The sequence below is a fragment of the Podospora pseudopauciseta genome, chromosome 1 (assembly GCF_035222475.1).
Source record: "Podospora pseudopauciseta strain CBS 411.78 chromosome 1, whole genome shotgun sequence".
NCBI classification, from domain to species: domain Eukaryota; kingdom Fungi; phylum Ascomycota; class Sordariomycetes; order Sordariales; family Podosporaceae; genus Podospora; species Podospora pseudopauciseta.
The window spans coordinates 1884859-1907132 of record NC_085892.1 but is presented as its reverse complement, the minus strand read 5'-3'; the positions used below and the strand labels follow the sequence as shown (position 1 = coordinate 1907132).

Here is a 22274-nt window from a genome sequence, read left to right as displayed (position 1 = left end):
TTCACGTGGAGGTTTGTAAATCACCAAAAGTGAAATTCAGTATTCTTACAATCATGACAGCGTAAGCGCTCTGAGACGAGTCCATAAATTGTTGGGAGATGCGTTCCTGCTACGATGCAGACACAGGAAAAGGTAGCTTATCCCACGGCACCGTGGATCAAGCACCTGGTTTGCATGAAATATGGGGTAGACATCAATATTCACGTAAGAACCCAACAGGTACCTTCAACCTCAAGTGTTGATACAAACATTAATGCCTTCGTAGTATTTGAAACACGGTCCACGATACTGAGTGGATGACGGAATCAGCAACCAATCAGCAAGGACCCCAGATCTCATTTGATCGATCAACAGCACCCCCCCACGATCTAGACCGAGCCATGGCGACATGGTGAATAATCACACCGAGTTGCATCCTCATTCATTTTACAAAAGCAAAGCGTACTTGCGCACGCGATGCCAACCCTCAGAAGCGTTCTCTGAGATCAACATATCGTGGGGGTCTCCCATCAACAACATGTCTGGGCGGATGGCGACAGACCAGCATGATTGTTGAGATTCACGATGATATCCCCTGCGCGGTGTTGTTGTATTATGATCTACCTTATAAATCAGCACAAATAAACGCCGCAGATGTCGCCATACCGCGGGGTGCACTCCGGCTCGCCGACCGCAACGGCAAACAGCCTGTATGAATGGGCAACCACCAAACACGATGCAGGCGCAGGCACAGTGCACTGCCAAGGACGCCCAATATGGCAGGAAACAAGACAAATACCGACCATCCAGCAAGCACGTTCGTCCTCGATCCCGAAAGTATTGATTTTCGAGTAATCAGAGTTGCAGCTGACGCCATTCGTCACTCCGCAGCAACACCCAACCATGCCACGGCCACGATGGTGACTTAGATGTCAACAATAACACGATGATTCCTGGATGCAGACGGCCTGTATAAATGCAGGTTATCATCCGGGTCCATAAGCATCCCTCATCTGGATCAACAGTCGAGTTCCAGGTAAGGCAGCGCATCGCGGGTTCCTGCATTCTGGCCACCATCCTTCATCTGTATTCATCAATCCACCAGTATCTTGTAGCTGTCAGTTGACGCCTTGATACAATATGAAGTTCTCCCTCGGGACCGTTGCCGCGGTCGTGGGTGTTGTCAATGCGGCTTTTCCGACGGATATTGTCTACTACTGGTACGATATCTCACCCTCTGGGATGGTAATTGATTACAGTCTGACATCTCTTCTAGGGTTGACCAGTCCGCCGTGGTAGTTAATGCCACCGGTGGTCTTTCTTCCCCTCCCTCTGGTTGGTACACAGCCGTCGTCCAGGGTGCCGTCTACGAAGCAGCCGTGAACTCAAAGCGTGAGAGTCTCGAGTTCCAACAGCTCGCTATCTCCCACGCCGCCCACGACGCCATCCTCTGGGTCTACCATGGCTCCCGCCAGTACGCCCCCGTTGACGCCGCTCTCCGCGCCGTCATCCCCATCATCGGTCTCGACCCCAACTCCAGCAAGGGCAAGCAAGCCGCCAAGATCGGCCAAGCTGCCGCCGCCAAGGTAGCAAAGGCTCGCGCCGACGACAATCTCGTCAACTTTGTCGACTTCACCTTCGGCCCGAAGCAGCCCGGAGTCTACCAGCCCACCCCCGGCGGCGCTCCCCTCCCAGACACCCCCCAAGCCCGCTTCACCCGCCCATTTGCCGCCCTGGGCGACATCACCCGCTTCCGCTCCCCTCCCCCTCCCAAGACCGACTCGGCCGAATACGAAGCCGACTTTTTGTTCGTCAAGTCCGTCGGCGCTGTCAATTCCGCCAACCGCTCTGCCTACGATACCGACACGGCCTACTTCTGGCGCGAGTCCTCCGTCACGGGCTGGAACCGCTTCGCCGGCGCCATCGTCGGCTCCAAGCTCGACAAGAAACCCCTCGAGTCGGCCAAGTTCTACGCCCAGCTCAACTACGCCATCGCCAACGCCGGCTTCGCCTCCTGGGACGTCAAGTACGCCTACCAAGGCTGGCGTCCGGTCACGGCCGTCCACTACCCTGATGTTTGGCTCAAGTCGGGGAGGAACGAGACTGATACCAACTGGGTTCCCCTCTTGAGACCTACTCCTTCCCACCCGGACTATGTATCTACCCACTCTACTTTTGGGAGCGCCGCGGCGCATGTGATCAAGGCGTGGAATAAGGGGGACAGGATCGATGCCACGTGGAGTAGCAATGTTACTCTAGATAATAGGGGTGTGATTACAAGGCGGTACACGAGTGTGCAGTTTGCGAATGAGGAGAACAGTATCAGCAGGCAGTTTGGTGGTGTAAGTTTCCCGGAACCAGGATTGTTTTTTTGATGGATGGGGCTGACTGACCTTTTGGTGATAGATTCACTTCAAGTTTGCTGGCACGGAGGGTTTGAAGCTCGGTGACAAGGTTGCTGAGGCTACGCTGAAGGTGTTTGACAAGAACTGGGACAAGTTCTAATCATCATGTGTGAGCATCCAACTGAATCAAGTGGTGTATGGGTGAGGTATCTCAATTGGGATATCGAGGAATGAGGTTTGCACAAACGGATTTTCGAAGAAAATTCAGAACGAACTCTGTTCCATGAATGTTAAGATATTGGGTTGGTAATAGTTAATGCAAGACGTTTCAGCCCGTACACGTGGTTGTAGTCTGAGATCAATGGTGTCAAAAGTAACAACCCGAGCGATGAGATATAGCTGTGACTGAAAGTGATGAGATATTGATGGTGAGTCAAGGGTAATGGGATCAGAAACGCGCGTAAGATGAGCGCTAAGTTCGGGGATGAACTGAGCAACGCGAAGCCAAGTGTTCGGACGTGAGCGATGTGATAAGTAAATGGATGAGAGTTATGAGATGAGAGTGATGGGATGAGAGTGATGGGGTGAGAGTGATGGGGTGAGAGTAATGGGGTGAGGGTGTGGAATGATATTGATGGGATATCATCAAGATGAAAGATTTCTTGATATGCCGAAGCATATCAAGTCCATCAAACAGCACAAAGTGAACCGAATTTCATGAAGAAAACAGCGCTTGTATCATTCCTCATCTCTACATATTTTAATCTTGTCTCATATGTACCCACACCTTTGCCCGATTACATGTAATGGACCTTTTCTCTATGCCCAAAATCGAAATGTTAAACAAAACAGGAATTTGTAGATGATAATTAGTGAGCGGCTCCACGACCACCAGCAGCGCCCACAGCCAAAGACTCCAGAGTCTCCTGCTTGAGCTTGGGCAGTGGCCTACCCCTCTCAGTAGGAAGCCCAATAAACTTGATCGCAGACAAATAGCTGAGGTACTTGCCAACATCATCCCTGTTGACACCATGGCCAGTGCTGTCATCAACATCGGTCCACTTGTCAGCATCAGCCTTAAGAATAGCAACAGCGTTCCTGTCGTCCATCTCGGGGGCACGGGTGTTGGCGGGCAGGTCATTCATGCAGAAATGGAACAGGGGCATCAGAGCATGCTGCTCCGAATCCTTCTCAAGCGAACCAGCGCTGACGAACTGTTCGAGCTTTTGCTTCCAGTCCTCGTAGGTGATTTCTGGCGCATTGTAGCCGTAAAACTCGAGAGAAGCAAGATACTCGTTCATGCGGTAACGGGGATGCGCAGTGACATGGACAACATGGACATTGCCATCCGCGTCACCGGTAAGAGGGTTCAGGGCAGAGGCGACCACCACACGCGCAACGTGGTTGACAGGGACGGCGTTGACGGTGTTGATGATGTGTGGGCGCGACTGCAGCTGGATGCAGCCCTTCAGCATGCGGATCAAGAAATCGTCCACGTTGCAAACACCAGTCTCTGAATCTCCGAGGATGTAGCCAGGACGGACAACCGAACCGACGAGACCGCGTCTGCCTGCTTCACGAACAAGCTGCTCAGACACCCACTTGGATTGACCATAGCCAGTGCCTAGCCCAGTGCTGCTGCCATTCATGTCATCGCTTTCCAAGATGGCACCCTGGCCAGTCCTGGTGGAGTCCTCGGACAGCTTGATGTAGTAGTCTGTGTCAAGCACACTGGTGGAGCTGACAAAAGAGAAGACCTTAGGCTTGCCCTCATTGCAAAGTTTCATGGCATCAATGGTCGACAAAACGTTGGCCGCCATCATGTCTTGGTATCTCTTAACCCAATGGACAGTGGCGCCGTTGTGAATGACGACATCAGCCTCGTCCGCCAGGGTCTTCCAGGTGGCATCGTCAATGCCAAGCTGGGGTTGAGACAGGTCACCCACGACCGCACTCAGCCTCCCGGTCCACTCATCCTTCCACAGGCCATACCCCTGCAGAGACCGCTGAAGTCTGACAAGAGCCGCCGAAGATTCCTTGGCGCCACGAACATGAGCAATGAGCTTGACGGTCTTGACGGTACGGCTAAGGATTTCTTGGACAAGGTATGAGCCCAAGAAGCCGGTGGCACCAGTCAGGAAGATCGTCAACTGCTCTGCAGAGTCAAGCGCTGCACGGTCAGCCGACTGGTACTTGGCAGGAAGTTGCTGCAGAAGCTCGTCCAAAGACTTAGAATAAGCGGCCTCTCCAGCTTCAGCTGTTACACTGCCGGCCTCATTAGAAAGGAGCTTGTCGATCTGAGCACTGAATCCTGCAAGGCTAGGGTGTTCGTAGAGTGTGTTGATCGACACATCGGCGTTGAGACCCTTGCGCACGTTGAGCAGAAACTGCTGAGCCAGCAAACTGTGACCACCGAGGTCGAAGAACCCGTTTTCTCTCTTGATAGCCTTGGGGTTCAAGCCACGGATGAGGTCGGCCCAGAACTGTGCCACAGTCCTTTCGGTCTCAGTGAGCGACTCCCAGTTCTGGAGATCATCCTCAGAAGCGTCCTCAACAAGTTCAGCAATATCGGGGAAAGGAAGGTTGGGCTTGTCAACCTTGCCATTGGGGTTCAGCGGAAGCTTGCTGAGAACAATGTAGATGGTTGGGACAGCGTATGTCGGGAGTCGTGTGGACAAATGGTCGCGAACCTCCGTTTGCATCCGTCTGTACTTCTTCAAGTAGACTGTGACGGGACCCATCTCCACACCCTCATCCTCAACATCAGCCAATCCCCGGTCATGGAGCCAGCGAGCCCACTCCTTGCTCTCAGGAACAATGTAGCTGACAAGCGTGGGCTCTTCGTTACGATCTCTCCGAACGAGAGTTTTGCAGTCGCGGATGAGTGGGTTTTGGCTCAAGTTGCTGTCGATATCGTTCAGTTCGATACGGAAGCCGCGAATCTTGACTTGGTCGTCAGCACGCCCGACGCACTCGACATCGCCAGATTCGAGGTAACGACCCAGATCACCGGTGCGGTACAATCTGTCCCTTGGCCCCTTGTAATACTTTCTCCATGGTTCGTTCTTGCTGGCCTTGGCATCAGCCTCAACCCACTTCTCGTTGTCAACGAACCAGTTCATCAAGAACTTCTGCTCGTTGAGCGCCGGGTCACCGAGGTAGCCCCTGTGCATGAAAGTCAGTAAAGCGACGCAAAACACAACCAACTGTGTGACTTACTCGGCAAGGCCCGCCGCACGGACAAAGATCTCGCCAACCTCGCCCACCTTGCACTGCTCCGCTCTGTTTTCGCGGTTGACAACTAGCAACTGGACATTTTGCATACCGGTACCAGCCGGAACAGTGTCCTTGAGCTTGTCCAGATAGTCAGGCTCCCTGGCACGGCTGGGAATTTCGTAGTAACTGACGGCTCTTTGCGTCTCAGTCGTGCCGTACATGTTAATGATGTTGGCATTGATGGCCAGCTTTCTGAGGGCGCGGCAGTCCCTAGTGGTGAGAACGTCACCGACAAAGAAGACGTTCTCGAGGCTGGGGAACTCAGCCGATGCTCCACCTACCAGAATCTGACCCATGGCAGGGGTAAGATGGGTGACGGTAGGCTTGTGTTCGCGCATCCATTCGGCCAGCTTCTCGTGCTGGATGTCTTCTCTTGATGGCACCAGGAGCTGTGCGCCGAGGAAAAGGGGAGTGAAGATGTCGCGCTGGACCGGATCGTGAGCAATGCCGGAAAGCAGAGTGTATTTGCTCTCCGAGGAGAGGTTAAACCGCTCGGCCATCCAGCCAAAGTATTTGACCAAGCTGAAATGCCTACCCAAAACACCCTTGGGTCTACCTTCACTGCCAGAAGTGAAGGAGAGTGTGGGGTTGGAGTCAGGTCCTACCAGGACGTCTGGTGGCGCAGAGACGGATACTCTGACGCTGGCAAAGATGTCCTTGCCGTCCACTTCACCGCCGTATAAGAAGCCGTCATCACGGAGTCTGAGGTCGGGGACCTCGGCCTTGAGCTGGAGCTCATCATCAATGTACTGTTGTACCAATGGGGCCAAGGGGCCGTTCTCATCTGTGGCACGCCCAATTCTCAGCAGGGCGCGGGGCTGAGAAACCTCGAGGTAGATCTTCTGTCTCGCTGGAGGGTAGGCAGGATCAAGGACAGTCATTGTCGCGCCGGAAGCCTGAGCGGAGAGCAACAGTTAGGAAGCCATACAACACAGTAGTCGAAACGAAGGCAAGGATTACAAAGACAGGCACCCACCAAAATACCCATCAGGGCCACGACCAAGTCTACTGATCGATGGGCCCAAATCATGACAACGTCCCCATTGGTAACGCCGGCATTGTGGAGGTGCCATGCTAGTGTGTTTGAGGCCTCATAAATCTGGCGATAGGTGAATCGTCTCTCGGGGGTGGTGGAGGACTTGGTCTCGACAACGCAAGTGCGGTCGGGGTGAGCTTCGGCTTGCGCGCGGAAGTGCTCCTGGATCGAACCAACGTACCCTGACCAGTCAAGGTCGATGGTGGGGTCTGGTAATGGGCTCATTGTCGAAGCTAGGGATTTGGTTTGCGGTTTTATCTAATTTCCAAAGTCAAAGCTGTTTTAAAACGGAATGAAGAAGGTATGCTGGTAGATATAGCAACAATTCCAGCTCACGTATGACGAAGTTTTTTTTCTGCAGTCAAGACAAGTGACTCAATTGGAGGTGCGGGACATCAACGGCAGCTCCGACAACGGATCCAATCAACTGACACACAAAATAAAGTGGAGCCACTTCAACCCCACTGCCCCTCCCCCACAGATCCAACTTCAAGCAAACCCCACATCGCGCATTCAAGGTCGCGTTGTCTGGGGCTTGAACGCTCAATGCCGTGGCGGCGGTAGGTGGGTAGGTGGTGCAGGTTCAAGGGACCTTTGCCGACGGGCATGACGACTCTGATATGTTGACAGAAAACTTTCAAGTCATTGGGAGATGAAGTCAGGCGACACTATCAGCACTATCTGAAAAGAAGCAACGTTCATCAGAGCTGATACTTCGTGACTAGTTATACCACAAATGGAAATACTCACCTAACAGCGGGACTGTCCATATGCCACATCTACCAAGGTCTACCAGAACGCCTAGTCATACTTCATCTCCCCCTTCTCAATCTTCTCCTCGTACTCAGTAAATGTCTCGATCCCCTTCGGCACACCATTCCACTGCAGCCCTTGCTCATCCATGAGTCTCGCACGATGTTCCATAGCCCTCTTCCAACTCGGCAGCTCGACCATCTTTTCATGCCAGGCCCGAACACGCGGTGTTCCCTCGAAGACCTCATCCCACAACTGCATCAGCACCTCGCTCAACCGAAAATTCCAAGGCACAAACGCCATATCAGCATACGTCATCTTGTCCCCGACTAGCCACTGCTCATACTCCCCTTTCTTCGACAAAACAATCTCTAACACCCCCAGCACACGCTTGATCTCATTGGAATACCTATCAATAGCCGACTGGATCTTCTCAGCATGTAAATGCTGGAACCAGCCGCACTGACCGTAATAGGGTCCTTGGCCGCTCATCTGGAACTGGAGGAACTGGTTGCAGAGGTTGCGGTTGATGACATCGTCAAATGTGAGACGCTTCTCCGTGTCGTATTGCTCGATGAGGTACTGGTTGATGGCTCCCGACTCCCAAAGGGTGAGACCGGTGTTGGGGTCTTCGATGGCCGGGATGCGGCCGTTGGGGTTGATGTCTATGAAAGGGGGTTTCTTCACGTCATCGAAGCGGAACGATTTGAACTCGTAGTTAAGGGAGAGTTCCTCAAGGAGGAAAATGGTTTTCCAGCCATTGGGGCCCGGTGCTAATGTGGATTTGAGCGGCGCTTCTCATCTCAATCCTAATGTTCGGTGGCTAGAGAGGTACTTACGGGTGAGCCATACACGGATGGGTTTAGGAGGGTTGAGAGTAGCTGTCATCTTGTTCGGTAGGTAGGGGGGGGCAGGATCTTTGTGCTTTGTGACGGTTCTGTTTCAAAAATAGGGACGTTCTCAGAAAGTATCGTTAACTGCCATAATCTTATACTAGGAGACCATCCCAGCCCATGGCCTGATTTGTCATCTCGATTTCATGTTATTGGCTCCTACCTATGTCGTTGGATCATTGCATGGTGCATGTCACAGGGCTGCAGGAGCTGATAACCACCGCTGACCAAACAGCGCCAGGCCTATTGCCGTTGGCTGCATGCTTATGAGCTTGTTGGTGAAAAGGGGATAGAAAGCAGCACTGCTGTAACCCGGACACGCCTCGCGTGAACTGTTATGCATACCTGCCGTTCCTGTCCACCTCCTGTCACCAACGTCAATCTGTGATCAGATCGGATATACGAGGGGCGGTTTGATGCATCATTGACCCTTCTAGGAACCATGGATGAAGATAGAAGGATCCGAGCAAATACTATCTTACGTATTTCTTGTGGAGTGAGTGAGATCGTGCCTACTCACTTAGGTACTTTGGGTGGACAATTTACTGAATAACAGCATTCATGGATGCGGATGGCCTTGCAGCGTCGACAACACCCATGCTTTTGTGTTACTAGGCCTCTCTAACAATAGAGGTCCAGATATCTTGCTTGGTCTATGCGTGGAGAGTTGAGCCTTCAAGCACCTTATGAAGGTGATTGTGCACTTATTCTATGGATTGATTTCACAAATTGATGCCATATACCAAGCTTAAGCGCAACATAGATATGGGCTTAGGTTGTCTGTCTTGCTACCACACGCCGAGAGGCCAAAGGACAACGCTCTAACCATAGGTAAGAACCATTCTAGAACCTGTTATAATCCTCAGGACGTCATCATGCCCTGCGCCGCAAAGATCTGGCGGCGTACACTGTCCTCTGCACAAATAGCCTAAACACCACACGTCAATCTTGATAGAGCACGGCCACAGGCTTCATAGCTGTCGGGTACAATGAACAAACAAATGCACAGACTGAGGTTGAGTTTGTAGGCACCACGTGGATCTCACCTCGATATTGGGCCGGGTACGTGTCTTGCAACTAGGCCACTTTGGCTCTGCCCAGGAAACACCGCCCCATTGAACGCGTTGTTTCTTTCCATTGATTCCCACCCAACAGACTTTTCTTTCACCTAACGTCAATCTCGGAAACATTGCGAGGCTTCCCCTCCAATCAATCTTTTGAGCGTTCGCCATTTCTGGTCGCCACTGCAACTGCCAAAAAAGTACGAGTTTCCGTTTTCCCGGGTAAAGTCGCATCGCAGATCCTTGCTGCACGGCTCAGCCTCTTGACACAAGTTCCCGTCGTCATTATTAAAGACAACAAACATCCCTCAGCTTGCTGACCGACAGTTCGAAAATACTCCGTATCATCAGTATTTCATTGTTGGACAACAAATCCCACCATGATGTATCGCAACACCATCCTCACCCTCCTGGCGGGAGCATCATCCGTCACCGCCGCCATGGATCCCATCAACGCCATCCTCCGCGCCCGTCAGCTCCAAGACAGCATCACAACCTCCACGGGGGTCCGTTTTTAGAACCCGCACAGTGGACCCCTGCATCAGCACCCTCACCTCAATCAGCAGCAGCGCCCCCACCCCGCCCCCGGAAGTCCTCGAGTACGAACTGAGCAAGCAGTTAGAAAGTATCAAAACCGCGACAGCCCCCCCGGGCTCTCGAATCGACGACGCTGCAGATATATTGTCAATTTGCTCTAGCGCCTTTGATGAAGACAGGACCAGGACTACCACCACCTATTACCCCCCTGCAACTGTTATCGGCAGCGAAGAATACGATAGATACCGAACATCGGTTCTTTCCTGGTATTCTTCGCTCCGTCCTGTTGTGTCCGAGTTTGCGCAGACATGTTCGCTGAAGTGGCCCGAGAAGGTGGGTCTGCTTTGGTTGGCGTTCATTGACAATGAAGAAGATTGTTTCAAGGCGTACAGCCTTGCGGTGGGGATCACAGCCACGGAACCCCCCACGGAGATTATCACACGGACACGCACTGTTCCCATTGAGACGGAGGCTTCGACGACAGGGACGGGGATACCTGCTGAGGAGACTGAAACTGAGGAACCTGCCGATGAGACGGGGACGTCGACGAGCGTCAGTACTGCGGGCGCTGCCAGGGAGACTGGGTATATGGTTGCTGTGGTGGCCGCTGCGGCTGGTGTTGCTGGCGTGATGGGCGCTATGTAATTGTGAGTATGATGATATTATGTTGGTATGATTTGGCGCGGACGACGACAAGGATGGGCATGACGAGGGCTATTTCGATACCCAGTACACGACGGGAATATCTCGGGACTAGGACAGGTGGCTATTAAGGAAATAGAAGGGTATTTTACAATACTTCGGTTATATAATGGGAAACAAGATATCATCCGATCTAGGCGACAACTTATCATACCACCCTTTTCCCTTAAGAACTGTCCTGACGCGTGAAAACAAGCAAGGCATGGTGCCAGAAAGCATGTACGACCTCAACCTGCAAGCAACGCCACCGATTTCGTGGCCTCGATTTCGTGGCCTCGATTTCTTGATACTTGACACCACATCAAAGGTTGTCAGTGAAGGAACAGGTGACCCGGTAGAAAGGTCGAGCGACCATAACCACGATAATCAGGTGATCAGGCTGAGAAAAGGAAGCTTTCACTCTGATGATGGATACGCCCACCTGAGCTTGTGAGGGGAACAATTGGTAAACGAAGCTGATCTCGCCGATGATAAGCCAAGCGGTGAGGAGAAGACGACGAAAGAGAAGGAGAAGAAGGGGGAGAAGGAGAAAGGCAAGGGTAAGAAGCAGGACGACTCGGGGCTAGAATTGATGAATTCGGCTTTACGACAGCTCCGACGATCGAACTACTTGGGAGAAATTGCCCTGGTGTTCGCCAAGGGGATTTGTATTTGGACAAACCCTTCTTCTTTCGGAAAATCTCGCCTATCGAACTGGAAGTCTTGTGGCAAGTCCTTGAGACATTGTGCAAAGGGAAGACAGGTCGCCTAACTTTGTGCGTCCGATGACGAGCTGGTGCAACGCGACATGCCATTGGGTCTTGCGAGTCTCGAAGGGTACCAGACGGATCATCGAAATAGCGATGAATATCGTAAAAAAAATCGATCGTTGATTTTGAAAAGCAGAAAGTTTTGTCTTGTGCTCGATGCCGTGGCTTGTACCCAGGAGTCGGGTGCTCCCAAGCCCCTGAGGTCCAGAGCCGTGGCGGGAATCGTCACCTCTAATTTCCTCTCGTCAACCATGTGTTGTTACATACAAGAGTACAAACGTACTTTCATTGGTATATCTCGTTTGCCTCATGAGCTACAAGAAACAACCTTATTTTTTCCCACAGAGTTAGTGACAGGAGGGGTCTTGTGTCTCACCTGACTGAGCCTCATCCAGTACCCAGGGCAACGGTGCCTTCTTCCAGGCTGGTTGCATATTCACATGCCCTCGCTTCCGAACTTCGTTGCTCATAGCGCGAACCGCTAACTAGGTACAGATCCGGTTGTTGTTATACCTAGGTATGGAAGGACTTGTCCTCATAGTGACACAGAAAATTCCATATGGGCCGGTCCCGAATCTTCCTCTTCGCCGCTCGGGTTGGATGAGCACTTTGCTGCTCGGCGTAATACCACATCAGGGACCAGCTTTGGTCAGCCCATGTGAAAACTGTTTCACACCAAAAAGCTTTCACCGGGGATTTATGCCATCCGACCTTTTCCTGGCCGTATTGCCACGGCAGGGACGCTATTGTCCTCCGACGCAAACTTCAGCGTCGAGTGAGTCTGTAACGACTACATGAGCCGATTGTGGTGAGATATTTTCTGCAGACTTCCAACGTTGCTCAAAATGATCCCAGCCTGGGGCTAGAGTGACGAGTTCTACATGAGACTGATCGTCAACTATCTTGGCGGCTCCGATGCCGCCCCCCCTATTTCATGATTTTTTTGATAAGAAGGGGAAGGAGGCATTGGGAGGCAACCTTGCTGCCGAAACTGGCAGCCAAGACGCCTCCAAACTCAGCATTCAATAAAGCAGCGGCCATGAGTTCTCACTCAAACCATCCTCAACATGAGGAACCCCAGGGAAGTGTCAGGGGCGCACCCCATCTCAAAGTCGATGTCATCCCCATGTGGTGGAGTCATATCTGCCCATTGCAGGCCAACAACCTAGTGTTGTATCAATGGCAGGAGGCTCGCTACACCGATCCCTTCCAAAGACCAGTCGGTACATCTTGTCCTGCGGGTTGGTCAGTCAAAACTTTCCCAACGAGTCTCCTAGAAAGTTTGCTTACATGTATGATCCAGTGGATACTTTACCACTACCACAACCATCCTTTACAACCACCATCGTCAACCAATCGAGACCATTTCGGGTATCAACCATCTACCAGGTCGTCATATCGATACTCATATGTTGTGCTGTCACTGTTGGCACTGGGAGGTGAATAGATTGGTGCCGCTTCAAAGTGGTGCATCTGGAAAGCTGCGGAGAGTATTAGGGGTAAACTGCTGTGCACACTGCACATCTCATGCAGACTTGCTGAGGAACCATCAGTGCGATCATTGTGTCACGTACAATATTTATGGGGAGATCAATCGGTACATGAATGTCGGTCGAGACAGGCCTGAGAACTCGGTGAGTTGGAGACATGAGAAGGCCGAAATGGCGGCGATGTTAGCAGGAGAGGGGTTTTATAGCGGGTGATGTCGTCGACTGACTGTGCCGGGGTGGCTTGCCAATCATGGACGTTAAGAACGAAAAGACCAAAAGAAGAGAGATGGTGATTGTTGGTCTGCTTGAGCGCGTTATTCATTTGCAATATCTTGGTGACAAGTAAGGTACCTTTCCATTCGCCTGAAATAAAGCCCCTTCCTCCTGCCATTGAGAATCAACCGGCGTCACGGGCAGGGCAGGGCTGCCACGCACTTGCCTTCGGGAATTGTCAAGCGGCACTTACCCACGTGATGCGCCAGAAATTTGCTGCTAATTCCAACCTCGGCAATATTCTCAACAGAATTTTTCCATCATTTGCAAGTCGGGCCACATGCGCATTCCACGCGGGTGGTTACCTCCGGCACGTGTCACCCGGCCCGGATCAACCCCGGCTTAAAGTGGGGCCGGTCTTCCGCATCTGAATCCGGAGCTTCGGTCTCAAATGGCTTGGCAAATTCGATATCATCAACTGGCCATGCACTGAGCAAGTGACACCACTAAATTTTCAGCACCCCCATTTTGATCACGAACACAAATACGATATGGGCGCTGAAGGGTCAGGCCTTGGGTTGTTATATATGACCACTGCCATTTCTAAAGCAGAGCCTTCACCTATCAAGCTCATTTTTCACTGGGAAAGAATGATGCTAGACATCGCAGGGGTTTCTCTTCTTCTTGTCATTCCCTACCCCTTTTAACGTTATGAACTTTTGGAAATCTGACGCATTAATAAATGTGCATTGACTGCCGGCTTCTCACTTCAAGACGGCATTTTCCCGCCCTGCACAACCTACAAAGAAGCATAGCCTACCTCGACTGCTCTTTTTCAGGCAATAATCCTACGACGAACTTCGTGAATTAATCATGAGTATGCGCCATGGACCCTGCTACCCATTCAAACAGAGGAAATGGAATAGGGGGCTGGTACCATTGTTCCTTTCACTCGGCGCTTCTATTACCGGCATAATGGCCTTCGCAGGGCGCACATGGAATATCATGGAGGACTACGAAATCTTACCGGTGAGAATCTTGCGCGTATTTGCACTGCGTATGCTAAGCATCTTATAGCTTAACACAACTTCTATCACCGGCTGGTCCAAGTCTTGTTCTCACCTCAAAATTTCGACTACACCAAAGCTTTCCCTTGATCCCCGAACTTGCCTCTAGACATTCCTCAACGTGAGGGACCGCCATACGACTTCTACTCATTGCACGGAACTGGAATATGCATGGGCTGGTTCTTGCCGAGTCCAGATGACCCTGCTTCACACAAAGAAGTCCAAAACTGTGCAACTGGATACTTCACCGACGGTACTGTTTTCTTTGTCGTAACAGTTCCCTGAAGGAACCCTGTGATTAAGAATGATCCTTGACAGACACCCTCGACCGCTACGAGCTGTTAATGAAACTCATCAACGGCGCGATTGAGGGCTTCGCCGATGCCGGGAATGTGAAGGCCAACCTGAAGACCTTGTACGGTGCCCACAACGCCTTCACCTTGACGTTCACCATTGCCACTGGCATCCAAGAAATCTTCGAGTTCTTCACCACTTGGTTCTCGATTTACAACCAACCCATTCATAAAAATGACAGCAATAACCGTCACAAGATCATCATATCGTCGCACTGGATTGCTTCGATTGTATCTGCGCTGTTGGGGCTATTGAGCGGCATCTCAGGTTCTAGCATGGCATCCGTCGCGACAAACCAAATCCAGGTGTGTAGAGACCGCCCACCCACTGACCAGTACAACCACGTTGTTACTGTAGAGGACGTTTAAATACAAACTCGTCATACCCAGAACCATTTGGACAGGTACGGTATCACGGCCACACAGGGGAGCAAGTGGTTTCGGTAGGCATGATGATTCTTGTTTGGTTTTGGTGGAATTGGATGTGGATGGGGTTGCTGGGGCTGAGAGCGACTTGGTGCATTGTCAAGGACCCACGCAGCCACCACTTTGGGGGTCCAGACATGGACTTTGACAGGGAGTCGAGCGAGTATGGTGGGGGTGAAAAGTTAGTCGACCATTTTCGTGGAAGTATCCTGCTCGGGGATGGGAAGGGGCCACCACCTGGTGGTCAGATGCGAATGCATTCAGGGCCTCAAGGATTCCTTGTGGGCCATGGGCCACCTCCTGGGCAACCCTTACCGCACCCGGGAATGCCTCGACCGATGCCCCAACCGATGCCCCAACCGATGCCCCAACCGATTCCCCAACCAGGAATGCTTCCGGAAGTTTTTATGCGGTAATGAGGTTGCTCCTGGAAGCTAACTGTCATCATAATCATAGACTCGACTACCGGTGACGCCTGTTTGCAAACTTGCCGAGGTAATCTAGGGTTTTGGTATGGCTTCATGTTTGGCGGCTTTGTTACTGCTGCTTTAGGATTTCGAGCAGATGAGTCAAGAGCATTTTTGGGATAGATATCGAGGATAAAAAAGAGCTGGCATCTTGTCATAATTTCCATTCTGACTTTGGCTATTTATCTCGTGAGTCGTGACACCGTGATCCAGCTCGTTATCCAGCCCGGCTTTCACCATCCCAACGTATTCCGACTTCCTTCTCGATCAACACTTCCACTCACACCTGTCAAGATCCTCATGACGACACCACCTGTTCCCCCACGGTTTCTCTCCTCGGTAAAACAGACACTGGACCATGAAGCCAAGGCCAATACGACGGTGCAGGAAGAGAATAAGCCGTCCTGTCCGTAGCCCTGTGCCTTATCTTCGTCGATCCAGGAGCTGGATCAAAGTACCGCATTGGTTCCGCTGGCCGGGGCCAATCACGCTGACAAAACCCGTTGCAGACGTGCTTCCTGAAAAAGTTGCTTATCCCATTCAGACCCCAAATCAGTCACGCCAAACTCCTTCTTGTGCGAGAGGATAACCAGATCCGCCAGGATAACCTCGTGCGAATAAACACCGCCCTGAAGGTCGCAAAGCACGTACTGCCCGCCGGTGATGTGATAGCTAAAATGGCTCAGAGCTTGCATGGCGAGAGGCCAAGGCCTACGATCATCGGTTACCCACCCAAGATTGGTGTTGAACTTTTGGTGATTCTCAATGAATGGCCCGAGAAGGGCTGTCTGGCCTCGCCACTCTGGACTAGAAGCCTCATTGGCCGTTCATACGCCAGGTGTGTTCAGTTTGACTCCAAAGTTGATAACCTTGAACTCGTTGAAGAGCCAGACGATCTCGAGGGCTTTGTTCACGGCTTTGATGTCGAGATGCCAGTTGTAACTTTCATACACAGCACCTGTTTTGTACCGTTTGTGGCCTCCATCAGCACATACCAGAGATAGAGATGATGGGAGCTCACTCCTCACGAAGATTCGTTTTTTGGTATATCGGAGGGAAATCCAAAAGAGTTGCCATTTTGTCATAATGTCCTGACAGTCCACCCGATAATTTCTTCATTGCGCTACTTGTTTTTTACATGGCCGGTCTATTCCCGTTCTCATTTCCTAGTTCCTGTAGCTTTCGTTCTCACAATAAGGGGCCAAAGGTGTTGCCCTGGCTCGTCCTGCACGGCGGCGTGCTTCTTCAAATCTAGAGAAAGTACCGTGTGTTGGTGGGTTTTGAACCAGCCGTCGGGACACGACGCGCCATCATCGAAGTACCAGGACCGGGCTAAAGTGCCGAACCGGGTTGCGTGGGGCAGTCCGAGTAGGGCAACAGTACTTATTGCAAACGTGCTGGCTGAAAAAGGAACTGATGCCATTGGGGCCGAGATCTGTGACACCGTACTGTTGAGTTGGGGATAGAATGACGGGATCGGTCAAGACAACTTCGTTTTGGTAGATGCCTCCTTGGAGATCACAGAGAACAAAGTTTCCCCCTGAAATGTGGTAGCTGAAATGGCTCAACGCCTGCATTGCCAACGCCCATGGTTTGGACTCATCAGTCCAACCTGAGTTGCTATTGAACTCCTGGTAATTCTGAATGAATGGTTCAACGAGGCTTTTCTGGCCCACCCGGCTGTTATCCCCCCCCCGACCCAAACCTCCGGTACGTTTACCTTCACAGTCTTGTTCAGTATGTTCAGCTGATTGAAGTGATTGATGATCTCCGACGCCTTGTCCACGGCCTTGATGTCGAGAGTGAAATAATCGCTGTCAATAGTTCCGCCAGCCTTGAACCACTTGCAAACACAAGCCTGACCTTGGCGCTCACCGTCCACATATGCTTCTTTAGCGACCCAGCGGAAGGCGCCTTGCGCAAAGGGGTTAGCCATGGAATTTTGGGTGAACTTCGCCTCGTTAGCCCTGTTGTAACGGCCACTGTCACTTTGGATGGCGGTCGGTGTATCGTTTCGGTGGCTGGGGACACAAGCAGCACAACGCGAATCGCCCTCACCCCTTGAATACTGGTTGGCGGTGTAGGACGACCTGGGCAGACTGCAACTGCAGCTGATACAAACGCGACTACTCATCTTGTGATGATGGGTAGATATGGTAGGTCAGGTTGTGAGATGAGTGGTGTGCGAAAGGCCTGTGGCTGTTCGGTCGGGTGATGTGTAGAATCCTGTTCCAGGATATCCCTACAACTTCTAGGATTTTGGAAAAATGTTTCTCTCAGCATATTGGGGAACAATACTTACCTGCGCTGCGGTACCTTTCGGTCAGTCTGATCAGTGAGCTGGGTCAACCCTCTCGATGAAAGTTGAGATGGGATGGCGGGATGACCAGATGACGCGCGGGGAAGCTGGGGAATCGCCGAAAGCATGTGACTGGGGTTTTGTTTGATAAGAGATTAGATTAAACGTTTCACGGGGAATTCAAAAGGGCTGGAGAGGGAAAGCTGACCGCCAAATGATGCAAATGAGCAAGCGCAGTGCAATGGACCGGCCCACTTTCAACAACTGCAAGTGACACCAAACACCTCTCGCTGCAACCCGATGTAAGTCAAAACCTTTGTAGAACAAACGACCATGAAGCGTTACGATTTGTTCAACAAAATTCTTTTCGGCTGTCTCAGGTCTGTGTCCGCCACCCTCTACAGTTCATCCTTCTTCGCCTTTGCCTCCTTAACTGTCTTTCCAGCCTTCTTCCCGATCTTCTCTCTGATCTTTCTCTCCTTCTTGGCGCCGGCTTCACCCGTCTCATTCTTCTTTCCCTTCCCTTGCCCCAACTTCCACGTCTTTTGTTCCTTCTCCTCACTCACAACCTTGATCCCCCAACTCCAATGCCCTTTGACGTCGGCTGCAAGTTCCCGCATACTCTGGATATCCTTTGCATGGGTTCCATACTCTCTTGTCAATGCATCTACAGCTTCCTCGGCATATTCCTTTGCTTTCGCCTCGTTCCCAAACATGCTGTAAATCAGCGCAGCTCTCACGTATGTCGGTGCCAGATAGGCAAAGAGCTTTTCCTCAAGATACATGTCCACCAACTTTCCTCCCATCTCAGGCTTGATATCTTCCCCTCTTCTGGACATCTTGTCCTCAATTTCCTCCTCAAGACGTTTGATCTCCTTGACTCTGGCGTCGGAGGCGGCGGTTTCAAGGCTGTTGAGGGTGCATTGAGAGCAAGTGCACTCGAAGCCCCAGTCTTGCAGCTCCTTTTGGCGGGTGGACCTGCGAGCGATGCCGTAAATGTAGCTGATAGTCAGCTCGTCTCCAGGGTGGATGTCCCGAACGGCAACGGTGGTGTGAGTGGTGTTGGTGATGCGGTAATGAACGCTTCAGCCTTTGTTAGCATTCTCCATCCATGGTTGAAGTCAACCAGCAACACTTACTTTGGCCTGCAATCATGGTTGAACCCACTAACATCCACAAACACACCCAAGTGCCCGCTCTCCTTATCACCGGATGGATCAATCACGATCCGGAAGCTGTTCTTATCGATCTTGGCCCTGACACCATCGCCGAACTGCGACAAGAACTTTTCCTGGGCGTCTTTGGACAGCTTTGACAGTGCAATCTGGTAGATCTTCTCCTGCACCTCGGGCTTCATGTCGATATGCGCGTCGGCATGCACCAAGAAAGAGGGCTGCCGTTGCATGATCACCTCGCCCTTTTTGATCAGCCGGCCTGCCACGAATCCATTCCCTTTTCCTGGGATGGGAGCCAGGTGGAAGGAATCAGGTGAGATTTGGGTTTCGGAAGTGATCTTGGGGAACGTTGCTGTGAAGTAGGCATAATTTGGCGTTGTGATGAGGACCTGGCCGTTGTGATCGTTGCCTTCTGGGTTGAAGTAGAGGCAATGGTCCCCAGAGACACAGTGAGAGGGGCCTTCCCATGGTGAGGGGAGTTCACCAGCGTGTTCCCCCTCTAGGTCAAAGTTGACTTCTGGAATCGCATTCTTGGAATCCTCTGAATTGTCTCCCCGTACGGCTGTCACAAGGACACCAAGAGAGAATAGAAGAAGAGGTCGGAGTTGATACATGGTCATTTACAAGGCTTTGGCAATCTGGATGAGAACAAAAGCACATGTGAAGTGAACTTGAGATGTGAAAATAAAGTAGGAGTTCATCTCATTGAATCAAACAACACTGCATATTGAAAAGATTACCGTGTCTTCCTCGTTTCAACTCTCGCCAATCTGGGTGATGGAACGTGATGAACGGTGATCGTGATATTTGCCTAAATTCCCACCCTCTATCTTCCCTGCGATTTTTATGCCAAGCTCATATATAGTGATAGCTTTAACGAGAAGAACCAATAGGAATGTTTCCATTTTTTGATAGACGGAAGAGTAGCCATATATACCTTTTTTGGCGGCGTTTCTTGCTCCCGTGACATTGTCAAAGAATCGACCCCTGATATCACCGAAGGAAACCTTAACCCCAAACAGAGTAATAATCCCCTATTCATCTCCGCGAAAGACTTGTGATCCGCTTCAAGGTGAAAGCAGGTAACCTCTATGACAGACGAAGGATATCCCTGAAAAGTCGAAGCAGATGTTGCTGCCAGTAAACGCTGCCGTGCCACCACCGACAAGCCCCCAAGGCGTTGCGGTGCAGCAGCATCTGCGTGCCATCACCGGCTTCACCATGCCATTAGCTGCACAAACACCCCTGCTGCTAAAGGTGCCTAACTTACGTCTGTCCAGTCTGTTGGGACCTCGCACTGTCACTACTGCGGTGCCTTCACGATGTCCTCGCGGATTGTATGGACAAAGCAGCGACCTTGACCAGGCCGGATAGTAGGTAACTATGTTGTTTCATGAGAACGACCAAAGCTGGGTTGTGGGACTGGAGACCTCGACAATTGCTCACGGTAAATACTTGACCATGTATATAGAGGTACTTTTTCCACAGATGTGGATCTTGAAGTCAACCCACATCCATTCAAAGCTCCTCGGAAAGGCACCATGCTGAACAGAGTCTTTTCACACGAGATCAAAATGACCCACCCGAAGAACAGCACCGATCAACACACCAACGAACTTTGGATATCAATGTTGGAGGAAAGCACTTTCGAAAAAGATGAGATAGACGCAGACGAGTGCTATGACAGCAGCCAAACTTGGACGAATAGAACAGGGGGAGATCTGTCAGAAGATATCGGCACCCCCCTATAAGAGTGTTGTTTGGTAATGCACTCACAGTCCCATTACAATCGTCTGCCGTTAGTCCTATGACAATACCAGAATCTAGTCTTAATTAGCTACGTAACTCCTCGCCGCTTTATACAAATAAAATTAATCGGAGCTTAGGACCGGCTCATCTTCAGTTTCCGTTTACTTACCTACCACATCGTTTATTTAAGGTATACTTGCTTAGCTCAAAATTTGGTTTGAGTTTACTTACTTTACTTGGGGTATATTTAGGTATATTTGCTTTATTTAGGAGCTATTCAAAGTATATTTACTTTATGTAGGAATGATTTAAAATTTATATATTTTTATGACGAACCCCTATCCAGAACCTCTGAAAGGGATACTGGTCGAAGGCACTTCTGAATAATCCTGGTTCGGTGCAGCTAAACAGTGCACAACAAGATGTCTCAATGTAAACACTAGATCCCGTAAATACAAGCTTGAATTGCATACTGCGGAACTGTCTATCTACTCCAGCCAGTTCCTCCGTATATATAGACCAGTGGATCACCTGGATCACTTTCCTCAAAGGTGATCTGGATCACCTTTCCTTCCTATGGCTCACTGTGCTCATCGTGATCCTATCGCTCCGCTCACCGGGATCACCATGAGCCGGTCGCTCCACTCCCGATTGGTCCATAATGATTGGCTGGGAGCGTCCCGCGCTCCGTGCGTTGGTTCCTCGTCAGTGATTGTGACAAGGGCTTAGATACACTGTAAAATCCACAAACAAAAGCTGTATTTTAACAGTTTATAGAAGAGTAAGAGAATATTTAGCTATAGAGGATTTGGAGTGCTTAATCCTAGCTTATCACCGAGGGATAAGCAGGTAGGTAGGCCGCCCACAGCGCACACAGTCTTGTGCGCAGACACATGTGACACTCAGAAGTCACGAACAGGCGGCAACGAATCAACGAGCATTTGCAAAGACCACGGTCTCGGGACGATGAACTTTCCCACCATAAAAGGCCTTGCACTGAAAATTCAAACACATAGAGCAGAAGACTTTTTCCCGCTGCAATACTTTGCTTATTCGAGTCAAGTGTTCATCAGTCCACCTGTTGCCTTGACTAAAACCTAGTCTCACCGTTTCAATCTTGCTCCTGTCGCTCCTTAGGTATTTCCGGATGTGGTTCAATCACGACCCCACATCGCCGGAATGTGGGTCCGGCAGCCGATCCCTTGCTTCGGGCGAATCTAAGCAACTCCTTGGCTGGTACCTTGACGTCACGATGTTGGGAGCTGTTCACATTCGCCTTCAAGAACAAGAGTATGCTTTTTCGCTATTGCCCCCTACTTAACCACTAGGTAAATCTCGATCCCCCATTATTCCACAAATTGAATTCTGACTGGCCGCAAATGAAGAGCTACCTAAGCAGAAGTGGGCTCAATAAGCCTGCCGTCTTGCCTCAACGATTGATTCAGACCAAGGTTGGCAGCAGACCGCTCGGCGCTGATTTCCGAGTTCGGGCTCCGGAAAGTTGCCTGCTTGCCAGTCGAACGACGTTGGATGAACTGCTCCGAGGTAGCCACGCCATCGCCGATGACCTTTGCCAAAGTGGCGCGCGCTTTGAGGAGCCCGGGGGCAGCATCAGCAGAGTTGCCATCCTTGTCAAGAGTCGACTGCTGGTGTCCGGCCACCTCGATCATGCGCTCCGCGATAGCATTACGCTGCTCCGCAGCT

General features: G+C 51.1%; 7 protein-coding genes across 7 annotated transcripts; 4 read left to right on the top strand and 3 right to left on the bottom strand.

Annotated features, from left to right (window-relative positions):
* The first annotated feature begins 103 nt into the window (after window positions 1-103).
* QC763_105120 (uncharacterized protein) lies at window positions 104-2709 on the top strand. The gene is made up of 4 exons (XM_062907079.1): window positions 104-204; window positions 266-1199; window positions 1256-2321; window positions 2386-2709. Exons 2-4 carry the CDS (start codon window positions 1120-1122, stop codon window positions 2482-2484), a joined length of 1245 nt encoding a protein of 414 aa, XP_062769993.1. The 5' UTR covers window positions 104-204; window positions 266-1119; the 3' UTR covers window positions 2485-2709.
* A 286-nt stretch (window positions 2710-2995) lies between these two features.
* On the bottom strand, window positions 2996-7028 carry LYS2 (large subunit of alpha-aminoadipate reductase). The gene is made up of 3 exons (XM_062907078.1): window positions 6577-7028; window positions 5544-6496; window positions 2996-5489 (listed from the first exon to the last, which is right to left on the bottom strand). The coding sequence occupies exons 1-3, from the start codon at window positions 6859-6861 to the stop codon at window positions 3194-3196; spliced, it is 3534 nt and encodes a 1177-aa protein (XP_062769992.1). The 5' UTR covers window positions 6862-7028; the 3' UTR covers window positions 2996-3193.
* A 231-nt stretch (window positions 7029-7259) lies between these two features.
* URE2 (Transcriptional regulator ure2) lies at window positions 7260-8461 on the bottom strand. The gene is made up of 2 exons (XM_062907077.1): window positions 8229-8461; window positions 7260-8162 (listed from the first exon to the last, which is right to left on the bottom strand). The coding sequence occupies exons 1-2, from the start codon at window positions 8275-8277 to the stop codon at window positions 7438-7440; spliced, it is 774 nt and encodes a 257-aa protein (XP_062769991.1). The 5' UTR covers window positions 8278-8461; the 3' UTR covers window positions 7260-7437.
* An 822-nt stretch (window positions 8462-9283) lies between these two features.
* On the top strand, window positions 9284-10525 carry QC763_105090 (uncharacterized protein; the record flags this gene model as incomplete). Its single annotated transcript, XM_062907076.1, is given in 3 exon segments — window positions 9284-9302; window positions 9695-9853; window positions 9873-10525. 3 exon segments carry the CDS (start codon window positions 9284-9286, stop codon window positions 10523-10525), a joined length of 831 nt encoding a protein of 276 aa, XP_062769990.1.
* A 3772-nt stretch (window positions 10526-14297) lies between these two features.
* Window positions 14298-14823, top strand: QC763_105075 (uncharacterized protein; the record flags this gene model as incomplete). The annotated part of the gene is made up of 2 exons (XM_062907075.1): window positions 14298-14328; window positions 14420-14823. The coding sequence occupies 2 exons, from the start codon at window positions 14298-14300 to the stop codon at window positions 14821-14823; spliced, it is 435 nt and encodes a 144-aa protein (XP_062769989.1).
* Window positions 14824-17991: 3168 nt separating this feature from the next.
* Window positions 17992-19535, bottom strand: QC763_105030 (uncharacterized protein). The gene is made up of 2 exons (XM_062907074.1): window positions 18786-19535; window positions 17992-18729 (listed from the first exon to the last, which is right to left on the bottom strand). The coding sequence occupies exons 1-2, from the start codon at window positions 19439-19441 to the stop codon at window positions 18045-18047; spliced, it is 1341 nt and encodes a 446-aa protein (XP_062769988.1). The 5' UTR covers window positions 19442-19535; the 3' UTR covers window positions 17992-18044.
* Window positions 19536-20204: 669 nt separating this feature from the next.
* Window positions 20205-20572, top strand: QC763_105028 (uncharacterized protein; the record flags this gene model as incomplete). Its single annotated transcript, XM_062907073.1, has 2 exons — window positions 20205-20294; window positions 20387-20572. 2 exons carry the CDS (start codon window positions 20205-20207, stop codon window positions 20570-20572), a joined length of 276 nt encoding a protein of 91 aa, XP_062769987.1.
* Window positions 20573-22274: the final 1702 nt, after the last annotated feature.

Coding starts and splice junctions, on each gene's coding strand:
- QC763_105120 (XM_062907079.1), top strand. CDS start 1,120: ATGAAGTTCTCCCTCGGGACCGTTGCCGCGGTCGTGGGTGTTGTCAAT. Junction 1,200..1,255: donor ACGGATATTGTCTACTACTG/GTACGATATCTC, acceptor CATCTCTTCTAG/GGTTGACCAGTCCGCCGTGG. Junction 2,322..2,385: donor TCAGCAGGCAGTTTGGTGGT/GTAAGTTTCCCG, acceptor TTTTGGTGATAG/ATTCACTTCAAGTTTGCTGG.
- LYS2 (XM_062907078.1), bottom strand. CDS start 6,861: ATGAGCCCATTACCAGACCCCACCATCGACCTTGACTGGTCAGGGTAC. Junction 6,497..6,576: donor TGGCCCTGATGGGTATTTTG/GTGGGTGCCTGT, acceptor CTCTCCGCTCAG/GCTTCCGGCGCGACAATGAC. Junction 5,490..5,543: donor CGTGCGGCGGGCCTTGCCGA/GTAAGTCACACA, acceptor TTTCATGCACAG/GGGCTACCTCGGTGACCCGG.
- URE2 (XM_062907077.1), bottom strand. CDS start 8,277: ATGACAGCTACTCTCAACCCTCCTAAACCCATCCGTGTATGGCTCACC. Junction 8,163..8,228: donor CATCCGTGTATGGCTCACCC/GTAAGTACCTCT, acceptor AATCCACATTAG/CACCGGGCCCCAATGGCTGG.
- QC763_105030 (XM_062907074.1), bottom strand. CDS start 19,441: ATGACCATGTATCAACTCCGACCTCTTCTTCTATTCTCTCTTGGTGTC. Junction 18,730..18,785: donor AACCATGATTGCAGGCCAAA/GTAAGTGTTGCT, acceptor CAAAGGCTGAAG/CGTTCATTACCGCATCACCA.